The sequence below is a fragment of the Arachis hypogaea genome, chromosome 3 (assembly GCF_003086295.3).
Source record: "Arachis hypogaea cultivar Tifrunner chromosome 3, arahy.Tifrunner.gnm2.J5K5, whole genome shotgun sequence".
In the NCBI taxonomy this organism is placed as follows: domain Eukaryota; kingdom Viridiplantae; phylum Streptophyta; class Magnoliopsida; order Fabales; family Fabaceae; genus Arachis; species Arachis hypogaea.
In genome coordinates this window covers 13788705-13806024 of record NC_092038.1, presented here as the reverse complement: position 1 = coordinate 13806024, position 17320 = coordinate 13788705, and the positions used below count along the sequence as shown (strand labels likewise).

The following is a 17320-nucleotide window of genomic DNA, read 5'->3' as shown; positions in this document are numbered from 1 at the left end:
TAAATTTTTTATTTATGGTGTTTGGACAGGAAGTCTTGAGAGAATTCTATCTCATAGATTTCATCAAGATTTAGGTGTGATATAATTTGAACATGATTCATATTTTATCTCAGGGGCCAACATGCATAAGCGAGAAAATATGAGTAGAAGATATAAAGAGAATAAATTGAATATGTTAGAAAATTATTTTAATTTTTTAATTAGGTTGCGTGTAATATATATATTAATTATAATAAAAAATTATGTTATTTTAAATTTTAAATTAAATGACTTATATAATGGTGATCTCATTTATTGTTAATTAAATGAGAATAAAATCAGATATTATCTTTTGAACTTTAGATAAATATCTTTTGGATTTTAGATATATTATCTTTTGGATTTTAGAATTTAATGGATGACATGCTCAAATATAAATAATCAGTCCACAGCATACAAAACCGTCTTTGTCGTTCTCTCTATCAGAAGAGTCACAATTCTTCCATTAATTTTTTATTTCTAATTTTTTATTTTTACGAATAAAGGTATATTTCTACATTATGATATATTTTTGGTGATTCAATATAAATGATCTAAATTAATAAAATAATTTATTTCAACAGAATCATCCTTAAATTTTTTTCTAAAGTTAAACATACAAGAATTATGAGAGAAAGATAAATTGTTATATATTAGAAGTAAAGATTCATAATGTATACTAATAATTGTGTCATTAATAAAATAATAGAACTTTAAGTTACAGTGAATGGTATATTAAATACAAAGTTTTTAGACACACTATTAAATACAATTTCATGTGTATTTTACATATTTTCTTTATGAGTATTTGAATTTTTAATTCAAAGGTATAAAATATGAACGTAATAAATTCAGTATTATTGTCTCTTTTTCCATTATTAGTTTGGTATAAAGAAACTATAGTGTCTCTTTTTTTAAAATAGAGCTACTAACGATTAAGTATTATTGTGTCTTTTGTTATTAGTTTTGTAAAAAGAAACTATATTGTCTCTATTTCTTTTAAATAGCTATTAACTATCAAGTCTTACTTGTTTTGGACATGAACTATTAGGTGTGCAGCACAAAGTCACGGATTACATACACAAGACCAGATTCGAATTCCTACACTTAAATGGGCCGTATAAACCCCTAACTTTACATATCTTGTGTGTGGGAGAGCATAAATAAGCCCAGCCCAAGTCCAATTACACAAAAAAGAAAATTATAAAAAAAAAACATGTATCTCTTCTGTGTCACTCCTTAATCAGAAACCACTGTCAGACGGTTTAACAGAGTGAGACACTCTCACACTGAACAACTCTCTGTTCAGCGTTTTTAATAAGCAAAGCAAATACGAAATACCGAACCAACTTACGAACGCAACAAAATCTATCCCTCCTTCTCTCTCTATAACAATGGCAGAACCCAAAGTTAAGTATGATCGCCAACTCAGGTAACCCTTTCCTCCACTTTTACCCTTTCATTACCAATATTTCCTTACTCTAATCACTAATTGCTAATTATACGTGTGTGTTTAGTGTTCCGATGGATTATAGAGACTGTTGTATATTTTCGATTCAAGTATCGTGTGCTTTATTGGATGAAAATCTACGAATAATACTGCTTCACTTTTGTTATGGTTTGCTGTGAATTCTTGCTGAGTTCTGTTTATGATGCCGTGGAAATAAATTTATGGTGTTAGGATTTTTTTTATTTTAGTTTTTCATTCTTTTTATTTACTTTTTTTTTAAAAAAAGCTAGAAAACAACGGTTAGAGAGGTAGTTTTACATGACCTACAATACTAAGGAAACTCAGGAATTGGATACTATGGATTTGATAAACCTTGATTTAGGTTGTGATTAAATCCAAAATCAAACTGGAGTTTGCTGCTAACTGGAATGGGTTGGAGCTGCTCTTTTTGTTTTTCGCTTTTTTTATTGCTGGGTATCTAGTTGTTCTGGTCATTGCTTGATGAGTGGAAAATGTAGTCAGAAGATATTCACTTCAAGCATGGTCAGTTACTGAAGAAAGTTGATTGATGACTGGTTCGAGGTGTTTGGAGCTTTTGTATTGATTCTTATTCTTCTGCTTTCTCTGCTTCTATTTTGAATGTGTGTTGTAGTGCGCGAGTTGAGTTTAAATGCTTAAGATATTTCATGCTTATTGCAATTTTAATTTGAAAATGCAGGATATGGGGTGAACAAGGACAGGCAGCACTTGAGAAATCTAGTATTTGCTTACTTAACTGTGGCCCTACTGGCTCTGAAACACTTAAGAATCTTGTTCTTGGTGGGATAGGAAGCATCACTGTAGTTGATGGATCTAAAGTTGAAGTGGGTGATCTTGGAAACAATTTTCTGGGTAAGGTCTCTTTGTGGCATTCTGTTTTCATTTTCTTCTTGTTTCGTGCCTCTTTTGATAATCATTTTATCTCTTATCTTTAGTGGATGAGTCAAGTGTCGGGCAGTCAAAGGCAAAATGTGTTAGCTCATTTCTTCAAGAGCTAAACGATTCTGTTAAAGCAAAATTTGTAGAGGAGTATCCAGAGGCATTGATTGAGACAAACCCATCATTCTTTTCTCAGTTTACTTTGGTCATTGCCACACAGGTCTGCTCCTGTAATGCTACCAATGTCTTTATTGGAGAGTTATGCTTAATTCATGATTATCTATCTTTCTGCATGAAACAAAGCTATGAATTGATGATATAGTTTAAAGTAGATTCAGTTTAAATATTATGTTTATTCTTGTGACATGCAATCTCATTGATGGTAATCCTTATAAACTTTTCAGCTTGTCGAAAGTTCAATGATAAAGCTTGATCGAATCTGCCGGGAGGCAAACGTTATTTTGATCTTTGCTCGTTCCTATGGCCTTACAGGGTTTGTTCGAATTAGTTTGAAGGTAATTTGGTAAAGGGTAACTTTGTTTTTGCTGTGTATTTGGAGCTACCAGTTAAAGGAATGCTTTCATGACTGAAGAAACATAACTCGTCTAAAGATAAAGTTAAACCTTATTATCTGAAATAAGGAAAACAAAGTCTTCAGAATTATAATTTAGATTGAATACTAGATTGGGTAATTTTCTTTTGTGGCATATATATAACTAGTAAGCTGAAAATACCTGTTTCCAGAAGTAATCAAAATGTTATTGAGGACCAGCATGATTTGTATGCTTTGGTTGATTGGTTCTTTTTTGTTGATTTTAACAGGAGCATACTGTCATCGAGTCAAAGCCTGAGCATTTTCTGGATGACCTCCGGTTAAATAATCCTTGGCTTGAACTAAAGAGGTATAGATGTATTTGTTGTAAAGCTTAGACTATAGACATGGTCCTTCAAGTCTTCTAGACATTCTAAAATTGCACTTGTAACTGTAGTTTTGCAGACAGCATTGACTTGACTGTGCAAGATCCTGTTGCTCATAAGCACATACCATATGTTGTCATTCTTGTCAAGATGGCTGATGAGTGGGCCAAAAGCCATGGTGGTAAGCTCCCATCAACAAGAGAACAAAAAAAGGAGTTCAAGGTTTGTTGTGTAATCATTTGGCCGAGTCATTGAGCCCTTTGATCTAATGGTATTCAACTTTCATGATAAGCTTTGGTGTTTGAATGTGAACAATGTAGGATCTTTTGAAGGCCAGGATGGTTTCACAAGATGAAGATAATTATAAAGAAGCTATTGAAGCATCATTCAAAGTGTTTGCTCCCCGAGGAATTAGTAAGTAGATAATTTAAGATTCATTGGTATACTTTTACCTTTGGTCCTGCCCCAAAATTCATTTTGGGAGCAACACTATCCTTTGTTTTCCTGGATAAGGGACACAAGAATATATATTTTCTTCTGCAAGCTTATTTTGAATTTTATAAAAGCTTTAATTGGTGGTGGCTGATGAAAATTAAAGAAAGCTGTTCAATCTTATAAATGTCAAGTATATTGAGCTCAATGAAATTACTTTGAACTTCTTCATCAAGAAATTTGTTACTTTGGTTCTGAAAATTAACAAACCCATACTTTGCTCACTATTGAAAAATGTATCGTCACTGGTTAGAGATGGGATCATTATTATTGTTTCTATAATATTAACTTATTTTTGGTTGTCATCAGGAGATTAACCTGACATTAAATTCTTTTACCTATTATTTGAATGTTACATCCCTTGTCCAATCTAAATTACTTTTTTCTGTCTTGTTATGCACTTCCCTAGGTTTGGATTTGCAGAGGATACTAAATGATAGTTCTTCTGAGGTGGACTCTAATTCATCAGATTTTTGGGTGTTGGTGGCTGCTCTGAAGGTTTGTCCTTCTGACATTGTGCCACTGATCTTTGCTTTGGATATATCTTGCTTCACTTTGATGTGGAGAAACCTTCCTATTTTAGTTGATGCTAGAATGTGATCTTATTGGGTTTAACTAGTTGGAGCATGTGAAACTTAGCAGCTAGAAATTTGATAGAAAGTTGTTAAGAGTTTGTCTTAATTTGCCACTTTGAACCTTCTACTTCTGTTAGATTAAGTTTCGAAACACTGCACTGTAGAACTATAATTCCAGTCAATCTCCTTGGTATTTATGTGGTACTATTCTGATCATGTTGCAGGAATTCATTGCAAATGAAGGTGGTGGGGAGGCACCACTTGAAGGATCTATACCAGATATGACATCTTCCACCGAGTTAGTAGCCAATTCTTCATATGTTTGAGATATTTTCTTTCCTCCATAGAAAAGAAAGACTATTAATTAATTTACATGACATGCAATCATTATGTATCTTCTGTCCTGCAGGCAATATATTAATTTGCAGAATATCTATCTAGCTAAGGCTGAGGCTGACTTTCTTGTAATGGAACAACTAGTGAGAAGTATCTTGAAGAAGATTGGTCGAGATTCAAATAGCATTCCAAAGGCAACAATTAGAAGTTTCTGTAAAAATGCAAGAAAACTCAGAGTAAGCTTCTGAAGTTACTGATAAAAAATCACTTTAGGTTGCAAGTAATGAATGCAGTCTCCTTTCCTGATTAATGATTTGCTTTAATTGTTTGCTTACTATATTGGGGTTTCTTAAGGCGCTTTATTCTGCAATATAATTTATAGCCTCTATCTCAGGAGGAAAATGTGGAACCATGGAAAAAGAATACCTTGATAGATTTAAAATGAACCTTCAAAAGGATTAATCTGCTTTTACGTTCTGGACCAAAAGTATGGGTTGAAAATTCCCCTCGGCTACCTTTAATGGTGTATATTGTTATTAGTGTTGCTTCAGTGGTCCAAATAAAAGTGGAAATGCTTACTTTCCAGCTGACTTTTCTCCAGTTCTTTTCTATTATCAAGGCTCTGAGTTGTTCGCTTACATGTTCAGCATGGATACTAAATCCCTATTTTGTAGGTTTGCAGGTACCGGTCAATTGAAGATGAATTTAATTCTCCAAACCTACCTGAGTTGCAGAAGTACCTAACTGATGAGGATAGCAGGTTATATCCATTTTATAGTTGATGCTTCTGGAGAATATTCATTTTAAGAGTTTATATGTAGAGATCAAATACTCTTTCTAAAAATTTACTACTGTCTATATACATGACAGCAGTGGCGGAGCCACGTTTGTGGGAAGGGGGGCAATGGCCCCTCCCAAACCTCTAAATTTTCAGTTTAGTTCCCTTTTAATTTTCAATTTTTCTCTCTTCTTAACTTATATTTTTTATGTTCGCCCCTCCCAAAAAAATTCCTAACTCCGCCCCTGCATGACAGCATTGCTGTAGGAATTTATATTTTGCTTCGTGCTGTGGACCGGTTTGCTGCTAATTACAACAGTTTTCCTGGACAGTTTGACAGGTAATGCGTTGTAATGTTCCAAGGCCCAAATATATTTGTTTCTTTTATGTTGGACTTGATATGGAGGTTGGTTTTTTACTTGCAGAAATTTTATTTTATCATTTATTATGATTATTTGCAGTGCAACGGATGAGGATATACCAAGATTGAAGAGCGCAGCTATTAGCCTCCTAAGTGACCTGGGATGCAATGGAACCGCTTTGGCTGAGGACCTCATCAATGAGATGTGTCGATTTGGTGCAGCAGAGCTTCATGCTGTGGCTGCTTTGGTTGGTGGAATTGCATCCCAAGAAGTGATCAAGGTTTTCATTCATGCTCATCTTTTACAACTTCATTACATGCTTTAATTCTCTGGTTCTTAGCTTCCAAAGATATATCTTTTTGTATGAACTTAGTCTAGTTATCTCTTGAGTTTTAACAAGTTCAAGCTGTGAAAAGTTAACATAAAAGAAACGCCAAAATATGTGCGTAAAACAAAGTCAATGAAAGATGGCCGTTTGTTACACCTTTTTTTTCTTTTGCACAGGTCCTGCTTCTTGCCTCGTAAGGCTTTAGAGAGGATAAGCTCCTATTTTCCTTTGCTTCCCTTCCCTTATTTATGCTTCAGCTTGAAACCTTTTTACATCGATTCTCTTCGTAGCTCCTTCCAAAAACACCCTACTTTCTGTATATGGTTTTCAACAACAACTTCGTCTAATCCAGTTCACAATACCACAATTTCCATGGCAGGACTTCTTCCCACACATCAATCCATTATCAGTCCTGAATTTATTGGATAAATAATTCTTTAATCCCTCTTCTGTCTGTCTTTATTGGATATTCTTCTTTTATGGGTAAAAAATATAATCTCTAGAAGACAATCTTCGGTAAGAATTTACAGTAGATGATCAGATCTGCTAACAATTTTGGGTATATACAACTGTGTTATGTGTAGGGCAATTCAAAGCCAAATTCATATTCTGTTTTGGTATTGCCCGCCAAGCTGTTTCTTTATGGAACAATTTCTTTAGCATCTTTGATGAATGCTTTGTGTGCCCTGCAACTCTAGATCAATTTCTATTGACTAGATTTGTTGTATTTGGTTGTAGAAAGAGGCAAAGTTTTTTTGGGACTATTTGGTTGGATTGTTAACACACACACCTTTCCGACAAATGTATCTTATGGGATGCCATTAGACGCCTAGTATTTATTTGATATAAAGCTCATGATCTTTATAGGGGACTTTTTCTCTTAAACATGTTGAGAGATTGGAAAGCTATGCTCTATATATAAATCTTTTGTTTTGCTTTTATATAGGGGAACCTTTATTTCCAATTTGTATTATCCTCCTCCTCATCTTAATTCTTTATTTTTTAATCAAAAAACATAAATAAGGGAAGGTTATACACTAGTGATGTTCATTATTTGTTTCCATAGTTTTGATGCTCTCAACTCTTTTCGTATAAACATTGAACAATGGGTATGAATGCTAAATCATCACGAATGGATACACAAAGAAAGAAACAGCATTATGTTATTGTTATTTATATTTTTAATAATGTTTCATTGAGTTGGGAATCACATACTTTTGTTCCATGCAGCTCATAACAAGGCAGTTTGTACCGATGTCCGGAACCTACATCTTCAATGGCATTGACCACAAGTCACAGCTGTTGTCCCTGTAATTTGATTTCCCAATGATTAACTTGCTGGTATGGTATGGCTTCATGGCCTTCTGCGCAGTGGTGTTGAATGTAGATTCTCATTGCAAGATTCTTGCTTTGCTTTGCCCTTTATAGCACCCCATTTTTGAAGCATTTTTTACTCTACCTGCCACAAGTGGAGTCCTGTTATGTAACGGGATTTTGTAACTTAGTGCTGATATTTATGTCCAAGAAATGATAGATTGTAGATTGCATAGTGTAAGAGACATTTGATTACAAAAATGGTTTGCTAACCTTATAAAATGCATGCTATTTGATTACGTTGTAAATTAAAATCCCTTCAAGGCTGCATCGATCAATGTAATGTAATCTAGGGAATACGTCGTGCCTATGGACACTATTACGCACACTATGGTTCGATTGGTGAAGGTGAAAAGAACGAAGGGAAAAGAATAAAAGAAAATGCTGCCGAGCATTAAAAAATAAATTGTTGCTTATACATCTTTTATAGTAGATACTATTTTCATAATAGTATATTTTAATAATTATATGTGTTTTTTTATTTTATTAATAAAATAATAATTTGAATGTACAAGTAATTAATAATTATAATTGTGTTAAAAGAGTTTGGTATATGAATAGTAATATTATTTTTATTTTACTTTCAACCTCGTCCAAGAATATCAAATGGAAGTGTTGTTTTTTAGGTTGAAATTGTGGGTTTAGGTTAAAAAATTTGCCACTTATATCCAAAAAAGAAATTTTTAAAAATACAAAAAAATTTATACAAACATCGTTTCTCATTATCGATGTATGAATATGAAGTGTTAAATTGTGTTTAATTAAGGTATGGAATGATCTCTTAGGCGGAATGGTGCTAAGAATTATAATGTCGTTTTAGTTACAGTCAATCTAAACGCAATCCGAAACGTGATACTTGGAAAAAAAAAAATTCTCCAAAGATTACCAAGTTTGTACATTAAACAGAAATGCTTGCTTTTTCCCCAAGTTGAAATGATACCCACCATCAGACCAAAAGGGAAGAATATAAACGAAGGCAACTATGTCTTTATAATGCACTTATGCTTGCTATAAAACAAAATATTCTCACCAAAACAACAAACTGACCAACTAAGATGAACATATCATCAAACCTATGTTCTCTGAACAGTACAGGATGTACTATACGAGGATGACCGTAAATTTGATAGAGCAGCAACGACGAAAGCATGGCAGAGCTCCGCAGAGTCATTACTAAGTAGTAGCGCCAACTCTTCTGCCAGGATTGTATACACTGAACTCACCGAAGTCCCTTCTTCCGCTGGCAAAAGTGTCCACAGTCAGAGCCTTAGAGAAAGAAATGGCTAATTCAGTTTCTACACAAAAACAATATCATAATACACTCCTTCTATAACTTTTTGGTACATTCTTGAACCCAAAGTATCTGGATATGTATCCACATCCATACCCAGATGCATGGATACAAATATTTAACAGAATGTGACAATAACAAATAAATGGAACAGGAGGTGAATACAAATCTGATGACAACTTTAAGCAAATATTAATTGCCTTAACAGCATCATATTATATTCCTGTAAGCTAACTTTAAAGATGACCATTTGTGTTTGCACAGTGAACAAGTCGAAAATTAAATAATCATACCTGTGTTTTACATCCCAACCAGCAGGAAGAAAACGTGGATTTACAGCTTCAACAAATACTTGTCTCCACCGTTGACAGAATTGTCCAATGCCTTCTTCCCCATATTCCTTCATTAAATGTTCTACAACTTCTTGTCCATGCGGTCCATGTCCTAAGAGTGATTGTTTTGAATTATGTTTAGTTTGAGTCGATTCTTCATCCTTGGGAGGATAAGATAAGTCATCACTTCCATTTGGTTGCTTTTTACTCAGACTAGTGCCATCAACATTTGTAGCAGAGTCACTAATTTCACTATAATCCACAATTTCAAATGAGCTTGTGTACCCATTTTTAGTAGCAGGAGAGACAGATGCATCCACTGCAAGATCAGAAGCTAAAGAAGGGTTTCCTGAATCATCGTTTACCATCAAATGTTCTCTATCTACATCATTACTTGTTTCTTCATTTGCACATGAACCATCATCAAGGGAACCAAACTTTGATGCATCCCCATTACTAATTCTGGTTGTGGAATCAGCAGGGTTTTCCTCTTCAGACACTGCTGTTATTTTACCCACATGTCTGAAAGAGAAACCCCTCTTCTTCTCAAACCGTCTTCTCTCATGAGGACTCATGCCAACTATCAGAGCTCTTTCTAGATCTTCCTCAGATATTTCCCTTCCTCCATAATATCTCTTCACAACCTGCAAAACAAACTAACAGAGAACCTCAAACAAAAGCTCCCACAATTGATGAAGATCTTAAATAACATTCATGAACAACGCCAAATTGAAAACCACTGATTAAGTACAATTTGGAAGCCATATTAAAAATGCATCAAATCTATACTCGCAGTCATTTATATAATCACATTTAAGTTGGGCTCAATCTATCAAATTAAATTGCAAAACATTCCGACATTCATCATCAAGAGGGGCTTCTCTACAGTAACCAAGGCTCAGATTAGAGAAATATGATCAAACCTCAGTCAGTTCTTCACGGCGATTTTGAGGCATTCTTGGTCCATGGCGTATAAGAGCCATAGCTGCTATACGTAACTGTAATGGAGATACACCCTCCTCAATCTGTACATTAGGCTCTTGTTCAGGATGAACGACCCTTTGAACGAACAGAGGAATTCCAAACTCAGAAGCTATTTTTCTCTTGTACTTCTCTGCAGCCGCATGGGCAATTTCGTGGCAATCCACGCAGAGTAGAACAATATCATGAGAACGATGGCTTTTTAAATGCTCAGGAAAATGCATTCTGTAACAGGATGGGATTATTCGGTACCGTAAGTAGTGACTTCCTTCACCACATCCAACACATATATTTCTCTTACTCTGAATGTAGAAATCATTGTCTTCATCCTCTGGGCGACCTTTGGGTTCAAATAGAAGCATTATAGCCGGTGGGTCCTTATCAACAAGTTTTGCGAGATCCCGACTTAGGTACCTGCAAAATTGATCATTATTCACAGAGAAACAGCACCTTTAAGAAAAGTGTAAAAATAAATTAAAAGGTGCACCAACCACTCAAGCTTCTTCTTATCACAGTAACAAAGCAGCCTCCCATCATTAGCAAATATCCGGCAGTTATGATAAACAGGAGCCTTACAGGAGAATTTTTGGACAAACAAATCTCGAGAAGCTTTCCGGGATATCTGTCTATGATTCTTTAGACCAGAGGGTTTATAAGCTAAACTAGGTTTTAAGTTGCTGTTAAACAGCAAAGCATAATTAAATATAGAAAGTGGACAAGTCCCATTTGGACCCAGGCACTTCTGAATAATCCATGAATAAATGTGATCATGGTTAATCAACTTGTCTGCAAGAATATGATGGATATCACTCAAGTGGCTGCAAACAACAGGAGATGGGGAATGGATGAAAAAATTGAGACCCATTTCCACATTGTTATCAGCCTGAGCTATGAGATTGTATATTTCGGATTCACTTGACAAAGGTTGACTTGCCAAAGCAACAATTGCCTGGTCAGACAGTACATATTTTAAGCTCTCATCATGAATACGAGCCTGAAATGCCACAGAATATTCTCATGTAACTAATGTTGTCATAAAAAAGAATATACATTCACCATCGTCAAAAGTTATACAGTAAGCAACTTAGTCACTATAACAATGAAGGATAGTGAATAAAAGTTTTAGTATTGTGTCCTGTGTCTAGATTAACATAGTTTTGCACATTTTTTACGATGATGCAGGAAGAATTTCGTCCTAATTGTTCTCATTACTATGAATAATAATCTTGACTTGAACATTTAGCAATAATTAATATCAGAAAAAATAATAACAATTTTCAAAAAATACAAACAAATACTAAAATATATCTCATCTTAGTTCTGTATTACTCCTAGGTTTTATCAATTTATGGCACGAAAAGATGGTGCCATAAGGTCAAGAATCATGTTGAGTTCTCTCTTGTATGTCTTTGATAATAGATAGGGCTAGATTGCTTTTCCATCTCACAGTTTGCAAACTACATGGTCAATCAGGGAAATTGGAAAAACACTGGTATCTACATTTTACAGTAATAAATCAATGTTAAATTATAGCTTAAGTGAAGGAGATTATAACTGACCATCAGGTCTCTCCATCCACACAGTTGCTTCACAATAGTCTGAAACTGAAAGCAGAGAAGAGCATCAGAATTTTATATCCAACGAGACATCTCACAAGATTAATCTGTGCAGGAAGCAACAAACCTGGGTTTCATTGGAAACTGAAGTGAAGCCTTGACCACTCACATGACGAGAAAATAATGATGATGCAGCAGAATCACCAGGAGAAGCTTCAACTTCTTTTGTATAAAGTTGCAAACACGTTATGTTTGAACGCCGACTAGCCTCGTGAACAAAATGGAATTTGTCCTCGTCACAAGAGTTTTCTGACACAATAGTAAATTCAGAATTTTGACATAACATTATCAAAGGAAACCCCTAAAAAGTTACTGCGTTATGCTGTCTCAGTTAGCTCAACACAGGAAAAATGTCTTATGATGCTGTTTTATCAAAGCCATCAAGATGACAAAATACCATAATCATCCCAGGTATAAAATAACCTTCTTATTTCTCTGGCCACTTCTTTTGGGGAATGGGAAGAGATATAAGGGAAAGGGGCTCACTGATGCAAGTTTTTAAATAATAAATATCCAATCTACTTAAACTGATTATTTATGACAAGAAAAAAAAATTGTGTTTCTAACTTTTACTTTAAAGTATCAGACAAGAAGACATACCATTGTCAAGTTGTTTGAGCTCAGCAATCAAACAGCTTGCAATATACAACAAATAGTGTGCATCTGTTCGTGCATAATGCACCATTTCTGCTGAGAGGGGGCGCTGTCTCCAGTCTTCACGCTACAATTAAGCATATAAAAGAAATGGTCTTTCTAGTCACTAACCATAAAACATCTGAGCCAAACTATGTGAAAGATAAAAGGTTTACATGTACTATTGCAACTATGGATGCCAAATACTTAAACTTAAAACTATATTGATGATGATAAATGAACCCATTTAATTAACAAGCAGATCAATAAGGTCAAACCTGTAATAATTTATTTGTTGTCACACTGCAGTAAGTTTCAAGTAGATAAGCAAGTGATTTCTGTGGCTTCGACAGCACCTCGCATGCCTATAGTACATGAACACAAATTCATAAAACAAAAACTGCTAATCAATCCTAAAAGCCAAGAAGCATGATCTATCATGAATAGCTCACCTTTGAAGTATCAAATAGATTAACAACATATATATGGAAGTCCCTTTGTAGCCAGACAACATCATTGTCAGCTCCATGGAACACCTATCCACAAATTTTTCATTGAGAAAAAAGAAAAAACTGCAATTAATCCACTTGGACAACAGAATTTTTTTTGGGGGGTGGGGGGAGCGCGATGAATACAAAAATTAATGATAATATATTCCATTAAAAATATGCCTTAATCCTGAATAGTAGTGCAGGCTATATATATATATATTCTAATATATAAAAATCACTAAACATTAATCCACTAAAAGAGAGGTCAGCTACATGGAATAATCAATGCCATTGTACTCTATTGTGGGTCAAACCAATGTTTAAAGCATTTATACTTAAAACCTCTTCAAATAATTTCCCATATACTTTATAAGGTCTCCATTTGTTTTAGTGATAGAACTTCTCTCCAACTACTCCATTCTTCTAACTATAGTCTCTAAGTACCTTCTTCAAACATGTCCATACCATCTGGAAAAAAAATTCTAACATCTTTACAATTGGCACTACCCCAACTCTCTCCCTAATGCACTCATTTCTAATTCTATATAGTCTACTGTGCCCACTCATCCATCTTATTATTTTCATTTCTTTTTCCGAGCCAACATTCAATTCCATACAATATTGCAGGCCTATAGTTGTGCAGTAAAATTTACCCTTAAAAGTTATTTATTTAAATCATGGTTCTGCCCTAAGCACTCTATTTCACTCAACTTGAACGTTATGGTTTATATTTTCACCTATCTCTTTATTACCTTGGATAATAGAACCAAGATGCTTAATTTAAATCTCATAATTTGTGATATGGTGTTGTCTCCAACTACAAATAACTTTCGGTATAAGAAAACTAATTTGTTGTGGTGTTAGGTGAATGCATAAACATCATTTTCTCCAATCACCTGCCCACTTTTTCCAAAAAAAATAAAATAAAAATAAAAAAATAAAAAGAGGAAGATAAAACATTTTCAACTTCTACTAAACCGTCTAGAAATATGATAGTAATAACTTACATACTTTACAAATAGAAGGATCCGCAAAAACTGGGCAAAGAATTGGCATTAGATCATGTAGCGCGATTGTGTCAACCAAATAATCTTTCTTCTGGGTAGAAATCTGCATGATAGCATAAAAACACACACTATCATAAAATTTATCAGGAAAAAATTGACTGCATAAAGCAATTAGAGATGACAACATACCTGAACCAATGCTGTAAAACCTAGAAAAGATCGTAAGCTATGTTGTTCTGTGTCCACAGCAAAGAACCTCTCTTTGCTTAACACATTGGCCAATTCCTTTACTTGCAGCTCTGTATTGACCCAAACATAAGAATCATTCATTTCCATGTCCACAATCTCAGTAGTAAGTTCAATTTCAGGCCAAGAATTTTTCAACAATGCTGTGATCGCTGCCTCAAATGGATGCAAATTTGAAGCTTTATCTGCAGGAAAACCACTCATTTAGCTTGACCTTAATAATCTTACATAGAGAACTCAATGATTGGATAACATGCATTAAAAAAAAACTTAGACAGTGAAAATAATAGATTCGGTATATCTTCATGACTTTTTCTTTGGGTACTAAGAAATCCAGTAAATCAAAAACTTGTTGCTTCAAAGTTCAAAGTTCAAATATAACCTTCCATCATCCTCACTTGAATTTTGACATTCAAAATGTCCAAAAAGATGCATCAAACTCCACCATGTTTGTATCAACAGCTAGATAAAACTCATTAAGATACTCAAACGATCTATCTTGATTCAACAATCAGACAAATCTTCCAAGAATTAGACAAAAATAAAGACACAAAACAACTATTTAGTAGTACGTATAGCTTGATGTAACTTGTAGTCCAAGTTAGGTGCTAAATTAAGAAAATTAGTTATGACCACCAGCTGAGTTAGTTAGTTGTTACTGCAAGTAGTTAGTTAGTTATAGTAGCTACTAGCTAACTTGTTCATAAGCTGAAACTAAACTAGATGTAATGTGAGGTTCACCACTATAGTTGATTGCTTCTTCTTTCTCTCTTCTTTCATCTCATTCTCTCTTCTTCTTCCAAACTAACTCCCTTCTCTCAATAATCTGAGTTGCTTCAACCACAAATCCTCGGTTTCAACAACTATTATGTCTCTCCCAAGGTTATTGCGGATGAGCCATTGTTAGGATTAAACACACCTTTCAATATGATTCATTTCTTATGCTAAACTGAACTGACCTAAGCTACGTCAATTAGTCAAACAGCTCAAAAATCTTCACACGATTACTTCTTTTTTTCGCGTTCTTCGAAACCAAACACCGAAAACGATAGAAAAATATTTAAAATGTACCATTGTTAGAAGAGTCGTTGGGATTCTTCAAGTGCTTGAAAGGAGTGTAAGAATTATCCGCCAAGACGCGCTTAAAGGAACTCTGCGGCTTCGGTTCGGAATGTAAATAACACGAACTCGAAGGTGATTTCTTGTTACGGTTACGAATTCTTCTGCGGTTCATTGCGGTTAAGAAGATGGAGATTGCTGTTACAGTCGCAATTATGAATGCCGCTCGCATCTTGTTTCCGTTGATCATTTCGTTTCGTTGCTCTCTAAACTCTTCTTCTTCTTTCTCTTTCTTGTTTTGTTTCTCTTCTTCTTCCTAGCGGCTTTGAAGTTTGAAGAGTTTGGGCTTTGTTGCGGAGAGCACGGTGTATGACGGCGACTGGTCGCGACGGCGGTGTCTAGCAGCTTATGAAAACTGAAATGTGGGGTTGTGTGCTTACGTGGCATGTTCTGATCTTGACAACTGTTTAACATATTGGGCCTAATTGTGCTAAGCCCAATTAGTTAAAACTCAAATCTATGTACTCCTTTTTTTTTTGTCATAATCTGCGTAATGTCAAGACCAAAAACACCCTTCCTAATATGAATTTATCATTTCGCTGCTAGTCCAGAAACACAGCTATAGAAGTCAGATGAAACGGTTACTGTCCAAAAACCCGTCTTGGGTTGAATGACCAAAAATCAAAGTTTAGGGTTTCTTACCCATTCAAATTAAAAAGATAGGATGATCAGATTTTCCTTTTAAAAAAATAGTGCTACAGATATGTCATTAATTTTTCATGTAATCATATTAAGGTATTGAATTATAATATCTTCACAAATCGTTGCATTCTAATACGATTTAATGATTATGAACAAAACCTTCCAAACTATAACGATTTATGAAGAGATGCAAAGTTATGCACAAATTCTAGCATAATACCTCAATTCATTTTGGTATTTTTCACCTTAGATCGGGTCATTTTCTCAAATTTCATTTCTTTTATCTAGAAATTTGTACAATTTCAACATATGAAATTACAATCTACAAGAGTAAAGTTAAAATATTGTAGGGCTTTTTATATAAATAAATAATAAAAATACATTATTTATCAAAATACGCACGAGTAGAAATCGTTCCAAAAATACACACCGCGAAGTGGAGATCCACTCCAAACTGTGTCCCACGGCTACGAAATGGACCTGACACCTACAACTTACATATCATTTTCAGCGTCCACAAAATGGGGGCACCTAGTTACCGGTGCCTGCGAAATGGCCATAGCACGGGAGGGGATGAATTTCATATTATCACAATTAATTCATTCGATAATTATCTAAATAATAATTTGAACATTGAAGTGTATGTTTTGCAATTAAATTAGAGTGATGTCATGTGCATCTATGTTGTTTACATATGTAATATTTATTTTGAAGGTTTATTTGCATTCGTTGTAAAATTTCGGTTAGTCGAAAATTCTATGTAGTGTGTTTTGATAGTGGAAAGATATGGTTTTAAGTTGGTGTTTACGAGCAACAAGCATTGCCTTCAGCACCAAATAGAATCCTTCGTAGAGAAAAAAATCAATGGTAGCTTGACCATTTCAACCTTGTTGATTCCTGCTATAGCCATTTCGCAGGCACCGACAACTAAGTGTCCTCCATTTCGTAGACGTCGAAAATGATATGAGAGCTGCAGTTGTCAGGTCCATTTTGTGGCCGCTGAACACGATTTAAAGTGGATCTCCACTTTACGATCGTCCTCTCTAAGTTGGGCCTGCGTATTTTTGGAATGATTTCTGGTCGTGCGTATTTTGATAAATAATATATTTTTATTATTTATTTATTAAAAAAACCTACATTGTAGCCCTAGGTTGATGTTATCTGATGCTAGCAAAGTTAACCAATTCGATGTTAGTATTTGTTCTAGGAGAACGTCTATATTTTGAAAACCTGTACTGTAGTATCTATGAAGTGATTAATTATTATTATTATTATTCAGTAATGAGCATGGGAATGGAATAAATAGAACACGTGTGTTAAGTAAGAAAATGAAAGCAAGGGAAGTTTTCATTTTCAGACATATATTTCATGTTGTTGAGGGAAGATGTTACTCCTTTTTCAGGGACATCTGCT

General features: G+C 34.4%; 2 protein-coding genes across 7 annotated transcripts; one reads left to right on the top strand and one right to left on the bottom strand.

Moving 5' to 3' along the window:
- Positions 1–1209: 1209 nt before the first annotated feature.
- LOC112789602 (NEDD8-activating enzyme E1 regulatory subunit AXR1) lies at positions 1210–7797 on the top strand. Of its 3 annotated transcripts, none has more exons than XM_025831563.3 (15): positions 1229–1450; positions 2187–2359; positions 2443–2606; positions 2791–2901; positions 3209–3288; positions 3376–3526; positions 3625–3718; positions 4206–4294; positions 4596–4669; positions 4781–4943; positions 5382–5467; positions 5578–5640; positions 5742–5825; positions 5947–6127; positions 7406–7797. In XM_025831563.3, exons 1-15 carry the CDS (start codon positions 1413–1415, stop codon positions 7487–7489), a joined length of 1635 nt encoding a protein of 544 aa, XP_025687348.1. In that variant the 5' UTR covers positions 1229–1412; the 3' UTR covers positions 7490–7797. The 3 variants fall into 3 exon arrangements, with proteins under 3 accessions (XP_025687349.1, XP_025687348.1, XP_072088519.1); XM_072232418.1 differs by having other exon boundaries at positions 1250–1450; positions 5581–5640; XM_025831564.3 differs by lacking the exon at positions 5578–5640 and having other exon boundaries at positions 1210–1450.
- Positions 7798–8381: 584 nt separating this feature from the next.
- Positions 8382–15629, bottom strand: LOC112789600 (protein RRP6-like 3). Of its 4 annotated transcripts, none has more exons than XM_025831561.3 (12): positions 15218–15629; positions 14090–14331; positions 13905–14003; positions 12855–12938; positions 12681–12767; positions 12370–12490; positions 11837–12018; positions 11713–11757; positions 10645–11147; positions 10096–10567; positions 9134–9816; positions 8382–8789 (listed from the first exon to the last, which is right to left on the bottom strand). In XM_025831561.3, exons 1-12 carry the CDS (start codon positions 15453–15455, stop codon positions 8723–8725), a joined length of 2823 nt encoding a protein of 940 aa, XP_025687346.1. In that variant the 5' UTR covers positions 15456–15629; the 3' UTR covers positions 8382–8722. The 4 variants fall into 4 exon arrangements, with proteins under 4 accessions (XP_025687346.1, XP_025687347.1, XP_025687345.1 ...); XM_025831562.3 differs by having other exon boundaries at positions 8382–8815; positions 9134–9828; positions 15218–15623; XM_025831560.3 differs by having other exon boundaries at positions 9134–9828; positions 15218–15623.
- Between the last annotated feature and the right edge of the window lie 1691 nt (positions 15630–17320).

Excerpts from the sequence above, each read along its gene's own strand:
- LOC112789602 (XM_025831563.3), top strand. The coding sequence starts at position 1,413 with ATGGCAGAACCCAAAGTTAAGTATGATCGCCAACTCAG. Across the intron at positions 4,944-5,381 it reads AAAATGCAAGAAAACTCAGA|GTTTGCAGGTACCGGTCAAT; the intron begins GTAAGCTTCTGA and ends CCTATTTTGTAG. Across the intron at positions 5,826-5,946 it reads TTTCCTGGACAGTTTGACAG|TGCAACGGATGAGGATATAC; the intron begins GTAATGCGTTGT and ends GATTATTTGCAG.
- LOC112789600 (XM_025831560.3), bottom strand. The coding sequence starts at position 15,455 with ATGATCAACGGAAACAAGATGCGAGCGGCATTCATAATTGCGACTGTA. Across the intron at positions 9,829-10,095 it reads GCCGTGAAGAACTGACTGAG|TTTGTTTTGCAGGTTGTGAA; the intron begins GTTTGATCATAT and ends GTTCTCTGTTAG. Across the intron at positions 8,790-9,133 it reads GGTTGGGATGTAAAACACAG|CGGAAGAAGGGACTTCGGTG; the intron begins GTATGATTATTT and ends CACTTTTGCCAG.